Source organism: Oryx dammah, unplaced genomic scaffold (genome assembly GCF_014754425.2).
Source record: "Oryx dammah isolate SB20612 unplaced genomic scaffold, SCBI_Odam_1.1 HiC_scaffold_26, whole genome shotgun sequence".
Taxonomy (NCBI): domain Eukaryota; kingdom Metazoa; phylum Chordata; class Mammalia; order Artiodactyla; family Bovidae; genus Oryx; species Oryx dammah.
The window spans coordinates 37,515,082-37,525,028 of NW_024070210.1; the positions used below are offsets into that span (position 1 = coordinate 37,515,082).

Consider the following 9,947-nt stretch of genomic DNA (forward strand, 5'->3'; position numbering starts at 1 on the left):
TGAAAGTCCTAGACATCCCCTTACTTGCTTTCCCTTCCCCACAGATCTGAGTTCCCCCAGAAGTATTACTGGTGGTTCTTCCAGACTGTGCCAGGTGAGAGCCCTCTCTGCTGCGTGTGTTTCTGGGCCTGGCTCTGATTGCCAGGCTCTGGGTTCTGCCTGCCACAGGCAGCCCAATCACTCTGGCTTGGTGCTCCTGGCCTTGACCGTGAGCCAGGCTCTGTCCTTGCCCAGAGCGCTTTCCTGGGCTGTAGGGGACTGCATTCCAGGCCTTCTCTCAAGAGCTTGGCTGGGCTCCTCCTCCAGTTCTGAGCTAGTTACTCCCTCTGAGGAACAGTAGTGTATCCCCTCCACCCGAACAGAACACACACACCTACCGTGACAGTGACTTTGAGGAATGCTGTGCCCCAGCTACATGGGGGAGGGGCTGGGCTCTTCATGGGGCCTGGCAAATACCCTTCCCCCTCCGTTCTGTAGTCTTGACAAGAGCCGTTTAGGGCATATTCCCCACTCCCCATAATCACCCATTTTAGAGCTATTAGCTGAGAAGCTATTCAAATGCTTCTTGAAGCTATTTATATTTTAAGTCTGTTCCCTCCTTGGGGTAACACATCTTCTACATTCCTTTCTGTAAAGCACAGCATGTTGTTTTTTTATTTTTCTTTAAACCCTAAAATGATCTGCTTTGAACTTCAGAGAGTGCTTGCTGATCCTGCACACTGGGGTTTAGTGGATCAAGCCGTGTTTACGCTCTCCTCTCTATTCAGGACTTACAGGCTTTGGCTAGATCCCTTCTTAATCTCTGCTTTTCCACACTACAGGGCTCTAATCTTCCTCACTTCTGCCTCCTCCTCCTTGATCACTTGAGGGACCATTCTCTGGAATGGCTCCAGTGTTGCCTAGGATCCTCTGTGAGAGGAGGGGTCTCCCACCAGGTCTGGGTGGGTGGAACTCAGAGGGGCTCTAGTGATGAGCAGTGATGGTGTGGTCCCACTCATTCACTGTGTCAGTGTTCATGCTCTGTGATGTGGCTGCCAGGTAGAGTACTACCTGGACCCTGACCAAGCCTCGACTCCCCAAGGGTAGGGCCTACAACATCTGGAGTTCTACTCAGAGGACTCAGAGTAGCTGCCCTGTCCATTCATTCACTCAGCACACATTTTCCTAAGGCCCATGGTGTGCCAGGCCTTATACTAGGCACCCGAGTGCAGTGGTGAACTAGCCTAGCCCTGTTCTTGTGGACCTGAGAGTCGAGAAAGTAGCAGATATGAAACAAATAATGACACGGGTGCTTGAGACATAACAATCGTGACGGTCTATGAAGGACAAGCAGGGTCTGGTGAAGTGAAAGGCGCCTATTATCAGTGGTGTCGGGGAGAAGAAGAGGGAAGGATGGTGGGTTTCTATCACTCGCCTAGAGCTGTGGAGTGGAGAGGGGACCCTGGGAGCCTCAGAACAGCCGGCTCTGTGTGGCCCTGCTCCTCTGCCTTCACCCCGTGTTAATTTTGCAGGTCTCACGGGAGTCATGCTGCTCCTGATTCTCGCCATCATGTACGTCTTCGCCTCCCGCCACTTCCGGCGCTGCAGCTTCCGGGGCTTCTGGCTGACCCATCACCTCTACATCCTGCTCTATGTGCTGGTGAGGGGTTTTGGATATGAACCAGGCCAGCAGAGTCTGGGTGGATGTTCCCAGGGAGGCAGCGATGGCCGAGACATCCACCTTTAAAGATGGAGATTATAGTATGGGGCACTCAGGTAGACTGACCCAACATGCAGCACTCAGAAGGCTGACTCCCTGGCATGTGTTTTGCAGTAGCAGCCTTACCAGGCTGATCTACATTCCTTCCAGACACCTCCACATCACTTCTGCCCAGCCAGTCTTTCCCCTCTTTGGGTGGTGGTTTGGGATCTTGGGTGAACTCACTCAAGGGAGCATTGTCTTTTTAAAGAGAAACGCACCCTTAAGTAGGTTCTGCCATTTTGTTTCTGGGGTGTTAGCTACCCCATCCAGCTAGCTAAGTGCCACTTGTAATGTCAATGAACTTGCTCAAAATGTCTTCTTTGGATTGTTGATAAAATGGATTTTGAGACCCCACCTCTCCCCTTTCCTTCTTATCCTGGGCTCCTGCCTCCCTTCCTTCAGATTCCCTGCCTCTCTCCTTCCTGTTCCCTTTCCCTCTTCCCCTGGGTTTGCTCTCTGTTACTTCAGTGGCTGTTTCCAGAGATGACTCTGATCTGTACTGCTGTGGCATGGGTCTGCTTGGCCTGACTTCCTCACAGACACAGGCACTTCCCCAAAGGGCACCCTGAGGGCCTTGCTGAGAAGGTAAACCAAGTCCTAAAGCTCTGATGTCCCCACTGGTGATAGCCTGGCTGCCAGGATTCAAGACATGCAGAACTCACACATGGCAGCCCTATAGGTCACCTGGCTCCAGATACAACTGCACACAGGGGTCTTCTTTGTCCTAAGACAAAGGGAGAAAGGTCTTCATTGCCTGGGTCCGGATGGCACTGGTTGTCCGCCCTGCCCCCTCCCAGGTGCAGCTCTGTCTTCACTGGGAGGTAAGAATGTCTGGTTCCATCTTGCCTGAGGCTCAGCACTTAATGGTTCTGGAGATAACTACCCAGCCTCAGCTTAGATGTTTCCGAGAACTCATGAGTTTGTTTCTTTGGAAGCTGTGGCTAATTTGTGCCTTCCTCACCAATTTCTTGATAATGGGTACAGCCCTAGAATCTGGGTTACTGTTACTGTTAGGGGTGGAGATGATAGTTTTGTTCCTGCTGATAAAGCGGCTTTAAAAAAAATAAAAAAATCTAGATCCAGAAGAGTGGCCAGCCTTGTTCTCTGAGAGCAAGACTGGTTTCTGATTTATCCCTGGGTTCTGGGGATCACTGGGGATGCCAACAGGGAAGTCAGCAGCTAAGCAAGGTGCAGGACCCTCAGCTGGGAAGTCCTAGCACTGGCAGCCTGGGAGCATCGCAGGGTTCCCCAGGTGGCACTAGTGGTAAAGAATCTGCCTGCCAACTCAGGAGACATAAGAGACCTGGGTTTGATCCCTGGGTCATGGAAGATCCCCTGGAGGAGGACATGGCAACTCACTCCAGTATTCTTGCCTGGAGAATCCCATGGACAGAGGAGCCTGGTGGGCTATGGTCCATAGGGTCCAAAGAGTTGGACGAAACTGAAGCAACTTAGCATGCAGGCACAAAACACCAGCTGCCTTTCCATTTACCTCAGATGTGGCCACTTGCCCTCAGACAGAAAGTTACAAGTAAATGATTCCACTATGGAGCAGACCCTGGGCAAAGGTGTTTAGGCTCCCTATTCAGGCTGTAGAGGCTGGAGCTAGTGCAGCAGAAGCTGAGCTGGCAGGCTGTTCCCCAGGCTCCTTGATCAACCATGACTCTGCAGCACCTTTGCGGTTTCAAGGTAGAGCCAACACCAAGCAAGGTGTATAAACAGAGGAGTATGAAGTCATCCAGACATTGTTCTCAGAAAGCCTCAAGGGTGGGCGTGGGCTCTGTAATGAAAGAGGATCTTGGGAAAACTGGAGCCAATTCACAGCCCCAAAAGGTTCAAGTTAGCTCTGTGGGGAGAAGTTGAAGAATTGGGGAACACTCAGCTGGAGGAGTGGAGAGCTGAATGAGGGACTGAGTTCATTTGAACAGTTATCTGTTGAGGGCCTAGGATATACTTGCTCCATAAACAATCTGCCTGCAATGCAGAAGACCTGGGTTGGATCCCTGAGTCAGGAAGATCCCCTGGAAAAGGAAATGGCAACCCACTTCGTTATTCTTGCCTTGAGAATTCCATGGACAAAGGAGCCTGGTGGGCTACAGTCCATGGGGTCAAAAGAGTCAGACTCGACTGAGTGACTAACACACACAGAGGCCCAGCAGAGGAAGAGGAGACTCTAAGCTCTGCCCTTGGAAACTGAGGATTAGCTTCAGAGATTAGTGCCATGTACGTGCAGTGATCAAAATGACCAGATAATATGGGATTAATCGCTGAGCTGCATGTTCCAGTCAGTCAGTTACAAGAGCCCATTGAAGGGAGCCTCATTTGGGCCAAACTGGTTAGGGAAGATTTCACAGAGAAGATGGAACTTGGGCTAAGCCTGAAGGAGAGATAAGCTAAGGTTTAACAGGGCAGAATGGGAACTGAGCGTTCTAGGTGGAAGGAAGGGCACCTATGATGGAATGCCCTAGCAATCCAGGGCTTAGGACTCTGCACTTTCACTGCCAAGGGTCCGAGGTCTGGGTTCAATCCCTGATCAAGAGAAAAAAAAAAAAGAAGAAGAAGAAAGGCAGGAGCACTGGTGGAGAGGTGCAAATGACAACAGAATATTCGAGGCTGAAGGGCTGTGGCTCAGTTGAGAGGCCCCGTTGTGTGGGAGATTGTAGAAGAGCAGAGGGTGAAGAAATCGGGCTTGGGCAACACACAGGATTAGGAGTTGGGAGGAGCAGAGCCAGTGCAGGAGACAGAAAGTGAACAGACAGAGAGGGAAAGAGGGAAAACCAGCAGAACATTGTTGCTAAAGAGGCAAGACAGGGATGCTCACTAGAGCCATAGGCTGCGGAGGGTGGGAGTGAATGCCATCTAAAGGGAGACCTCGGGGAATGGCCACTGTGAGTCTGCTGTGAGCAGGTCCTGAGAAGAGGTGGAGGCGGGAGCCAGACTGACTAGACGCAAACAAGCAAGGGGAAAGAGTGGGGCAAGTCGTATCTGACCGTGTTAGACCAGCTGGCTGGGGAAAGAACCAGAGTTGGATAATACCTGTTAGTTCCTTCATGGAAAAAGAGGACTGATTAGGTGTCTTAGTCTCCAAAGGAATTGGGTAAATTGGGGAAACCCCTTCCACTGACTCACTAGTTATTGAGTACCTACCATGTGCCAGGCAGAAACTGATGGGAGCTGAGAGTGTTGTGGAAAATGGATGTAGTCCCTACTTCTCCAGTCCAGTGGGGAGAACAACAGTAAACATGTCCACGGATGAAGGAATACAAATATCGCGGATGACGACTGTGAATGGAGTTAACAGGGAGACGGAATAGAGAGTGTGCCGGGGGAAGGGAGAAGGCCTGAGGAGGTGGCCTTTCTGCTGAGACCTGAAAAATGAGGTGGTGGGAGAAACTAGGGGAAAGGCCTTCCCACCAGAGGGAGCAACAGGTGGAAAGTCCAGAAATAGAAAGGACTTGTGTTTGAAAAACAGGGAGCGGGGAATGCTGCCAGGCAGAAAACAGAGCATCACAAGCCCTTGTGGTGAAGTAGGAAATCCTCTAAGGTTTTCTGAGCTGGGATGACATGATAAAAGGAACTTTAAAAAGTCATACTGTCTTGGAAAGAACACATCACAGTAGGGCAGCCCGCGGACAGTTAGGAGGCTACTGCGTGAGTGCAGGTGGCTTAGTCTAGGATGGTATCAGGGAGATGCAGATGGATGCTATGGAGGATGGGTTGGGAGTGGTTAGGTTTTGGAGCCTGGAAGGAGCATTGCACCTGACGAGGTGGGGATTGGATAGGCCAGTTGGGGAAGGATGCAGGGGTCAGATCCTGTTGTGGGTGTGGCTTTGATCTCAGCTGTACTCTTTGCTCTCTCCAGCTCATCATCCACGGCAGCTTTGCCCTGATCCAGCTGCCTCGTTTCCACATCTTCTTCCTGGTCCCAGCACTTATCTATGTGGGGGACAAGCTGGTGAGCCTGAGCCGGAAGAAGGTGGAGATCAGCGTGGTGAAGGCGGAGCTGCTGCCTTCAGGTACCAGCCTAGAGGCTGTCAGGGTAGCAGGCTGGTGGTTCTGTGGATGCTGACAGGGCAGGACAAAGCCCGGCCCAGTGGAATTAGCAGGGCCCTTGAAGTGGTAGGGATGAGGGAGTGAGTACAAGAAGCTCTTTGCCAGGGGACCTAAGCTGCTCTCACACCAGAGAGAGGAGGAGCCTGAGCCAGGCCACTTCTTGTCCTGCTGCCCACCAGCCCCAGTGCTGCCCAAACCCTGTTCAGGGTAGACACGGCCTGGGGGTGTTGTTACTTCTGATGAGGGGATGCCTTCTTTGTCATATTCTAAAAGCAGAGCTGAGGTTGCAGGTGGGGAAACTCTCAGGGGGCCCCACTGTTGCTGGATTCAGAACAGCGGGCTACCGCCCACCTCCCCTTCTCAGGAGTGACCCACCTGGAGTTCCAGCGGCCCCAAGGCTTTGAGTACAAGTCAGGACAGTGGGTGCGGATCGCCTGCTTGGCTCTGGGGACCACCGAGTACCACCCCTTCACGCTGACATCAGCACCCCACGAGGAGACGCTTAGCCTGCATATCCGGGCAGCGGGGCCCTGGACCACCCGCCTCAGGGAGATCTACTCACCTCCGACGAGTGACAGCTGTGCCAAATATCCAAAGGTGCCCAGACCCAGGCTAGGCGTACCACACGCTCCCGCATCCCCTTAGCAGGCATTGGTCCTGCGGCACCAGACTCCCCACTGTGTTCCTCCTTGAGAGACTGATTTTCTCAGATGATGCTTCAAGGCTCCCGCGGCTCCCTCACTCCATAAACCTGCCTGCATTTCCCTGCCTCCCATTTCTGGCTTCAGAACTGTGGTGGTAGCTGAACTCAACTCTAACCCACTCTCTTTCCTGCAGCTGTACCTCGATGGGCCATTTGGAGAGGGCCACCAAGAGTGGCATAAGTTTGAGGTGTCAGTGCTGGTGGGAGGGGGCATTGGGGTCACCCCCTTTGCCTCCATCCTCAAAGACCTGGTCTTCAAGTCATTAGTCAGCTGCCAAGTGTTCTGTAAGAAGGTGAGTGTCCCCTCCTCCCACCAGCTGTGGTCCCCTTCTCCCTGTCACTGTGTCCATCTGCGCCTGTCCCCTGCCTCTGTTCTTGGCCTCCCTGTTCTAGGCAAGGCTGAGCTGGCCTGAACCAAGGGAGTCAGGATATTTTTGTTGTTCAGTAGCTCAGTCGTGTCCGACTCTTTGTGACCCCATGGACCGCAGCACACAGCACAGTCAGACCATTCCTGGACCCTAAAGGACAGAGGGGTTTTGCTGATGCCTGCAGACTCTTCCCTCAGTTATGGGGTGCCCCACATAGAATCTGCTTCTGAGAGTCCCTCCAGCCAGGGTTGGAGAGGGGGCCCGCCCCTCAAGCACTGTTGGGTGGAGAGAGGGAAGGGAGCACTTGGGGTGGGGCACTGGTAAAACCGGCCCTGCTCTCAAGAGGAAGAGGAGGAGATGCTGCAAGGCAGGGCTGGTGGGCCTGGTCGGCTCCAGAAACACAGCCCAGGCCCGCAGGCCCCTCCACACCAGGCCCCTTCACTTGAGCCTAGCCCTGGTGGCAGGCCCCTGCTTGTCTCTCTAGGCCTGGCAGGTGAGTCAGGGGTGCAAGAATGCAGCGGGCAGAGGCCCAGCCCGTATGCTGTCAGGACTCGGAGGGTGACAGACAGCTACCTGGCTCCCGTTTGTGCCAGCTCTGTCTCTGCTCCTTAACTCATACAGCTCCATTTCTCCCCATCAGAAGCTGGAGATGAGTCCCCCAGGGACCCATTTATTTATTTGGCTACACCAGGTCTTAGTTGCAGCTTGAGAACTCAGTTGCAGCATGTGAGAGCCAGTTCCCTGATCAGCGATCAAGCCAGGCCCCCTGTATTAGGAGCATGGCTTCTTAGCCACCGGACCACCAGGAAGTCCTCCCTGGTCTCTCTTCGAGCCCATGCCCATCCACTCCAGGTAGCCAACTCAGTCTTTCCAGAGGCCATTGTGTGACACACCCCTCATCTGGTCCCTCTCCCCTCGGGCAGCCTGTAAATTGGGAGCCTAGCAGCTTGAACAGGGCCCACTGGACTGAGTGGAAGGGCAGGCTGCCTCCCACCCCACCAGACCTTCAGCTCACTTGACAGGGGTCCTTTCTCACGGCCCCAGGCTATTGCTCACTTCCACTTCAGGCTCTGGGGCCTCAGAGCATGGCCCCATACACTCACCTCCCCTGGCTGCCTGGGGAGACGCACAAGCTGCTCTGAGACCAGAAGGAGTGGCGATTCCTGGGAGGTAGGGACTCTGAGACGAGCTGGGTCCCAAGCTCCAGCCGTGTCCCTAGATCTACTTCATCTGGGTGACGCGGACCCAGCGGCAGTTTGAGTGGCTGGCTGACATCATCCGGGAGGTGGAGGAGAATGACCGCCAGGACCTCGTGTCCGTGCACATCTACATCACCCAGCTGGCTGAGAAGTTCGATCTCAGGACCACCATGCTGGTGCGTCAGGGGGCGACTCTGTGGGTGGGCAGGGCAAACCAGGATGGCCAAGGCGGGTGGGCGGACCAGCCTCTGGATGAGGAGCTGACCCTGAGTCTGCTGGCTGTGACCTTCCTCCTCTGCTCCCTCCCCCAGTACATCTGTGAGCGGCACTTCCAGAAGGTGCTGAATCGGAGTCTGTTCACGGGCTTGCGCTCCATCACCCACTTTGGCCGCCCCCCCTTCGAGGCATTCTTCAACTCTCTGCAGAAGGTCCATCCACAGGTCAGTTCCCACCCCATGTTCAGGTTTTCTTCACCTTTATCATTTGAGGCCTGAGCAAAGCTCCCAAACCTGCTCCATAAAGGGAGGACCCATCCCTGAGGAGTCTGGTGGGGTGATGGAATGGAAAAGGAGAGGTGAGGGTCACTCAAGGGCCAAGGGAGGAAGCAGGCAGCAGGGACTTGCTACTTCTGAAGCCATGATGCCTTGTCCCAAAGGAAAGGCTCAGTGGTGGAGCTGGTCCTCACCATAAACTCAGAGCTACGCTTACCATTAATACTATCCAGACAAACACTGGGCTTACACTTGAAGCTAGCAAATGCCTTGGAAAAGAGTCAAGGCTGGCCCCACAGAGAACAAGTCTTCCAAAACTCAGCGAGATTTATAAACCCTGAGCCAGCCCTCACCACGCACAGTATGGAGTAAACCTTCACAGGATCATGGAATGAGTCCTCACCAAGGTCTTTCACATGAGCATGGAATTAGACACTGAGCTAGACCCTCCCTCTAAACGCTGAGCTGGCCTTCACTTCTTTCTCCAACAGGTCCGGAAGATTGGGGTGTTCAGCTGCGGCCCCCCTGGCATGACCAAGAATGTAGAAAAGGCTTGTCAGCTCATCAACAGGCAGGATAGGACTCATTTCTCCCACCATTATGAGAACTTCTAGGCTTCCTGCCCAGGGGCTCTGCCCACTGTCTAGCTGAGCAGAGGTTCAGCCTAACACCTCACCTCCAGATTTCCTGTTTCTGGCTTCCTCAGCCATCTCCCCATTTCTACCTCCTAACCTTGGTCCAGGTGGCCATGGTCAGTCACCCCATGTGGGTTCAGGGACTCCCAGGTCCAGAATGTCTCAGCCCAGAGAAATGCAAGGCACTGTGTAGGGACTAAAAGTTGGGAGCTAGGAGATCTATTGTTGTTTTGCGGCAAAGTGACACCTCTTCTTCCAAAATAAGGAAAAAAATCAAAAGGCTTGAGCAGACAAATTGTGTGTGTGTGTGTGTGTGTGTGTAGGGGGCTATGAGCTTAGGGATGAAGTGGGAGCACAGATAGATTCTGGCATCCTAAAACCCCTCACCCCACCCCCCAAAACTTCCTCTCCTCTGAGCTCTCCACTGTCAAAGGGATGGCAAATGCCTTAGAGAGGGTAGAGCCACAGAGAGCAATTTACAGGAATGCCCCCCTGAGGACCCCATTCCAACAGTACAATTGATCTTTTCCCCGTTTTTAAACACGTACTGTCGTCAGAACCTGGCCCAACATGTCTGGGTCCTCCTCCGCTCTCCTCCCCTCTTCCTGCTCTAATAATCTCTTTTATAAATAAACCACTTTTCTGCCCTAACGGTTTCTTTATTCTGCTCCAGGATGGGGTAGGTACTGGCAGAAGAGCCACTCATGCGGCTAGTTCACCATGGCTGGCCCAGACATTGCCTCTGAGCTTGCCAGCA

General features: G+C 53.4%; 1 protein-coding gene across 1 annotated transcript in view; it reads left to right on the forward strand.

Moving 5' to 3' along the window:
* DUOX1 (dual oxidase 1) overlaps positions 1-9,837 on the forward strand; it is a 31,696-nt gene extending 21,859 nt beyond the window's left edge. The window contains exons 26-33 of the mRNA XM_040226438.1: positions 45-94; positions 1,512-1,639; positions 5,604-5,757; positions 6,159-6,391; positions 6,632-6,790; positions 8,085-8,240; positions 8,376-8,504; positions 9,047-9,837. Of these exons, the coding sequence (XP_040082372.1) occupies positions 45-94; positions 1,512-1,639; positions 5,604-5,757; positions 6,159-6,391; positions 6,632-6,790; positions 8,085-8,240; positions 8,376-8,504; positions 9,047-9,169 (1,132 nt within the window). The 3' untranslated portion in view covers positions 9,170-9,837. The remainder of the gene's footprint in view (positions 1-44; positions 95-1,511; positions 1,640-5,603; positions 5,758-6,158; positions 6,392-6,631; positions 6,791-8,084; positions 8,241-8,375; positions 8,505-9,046) is intronic.
* The last annotated feature ends 110 nt before the right edge of the window (positions 9,838-9,947 follow it).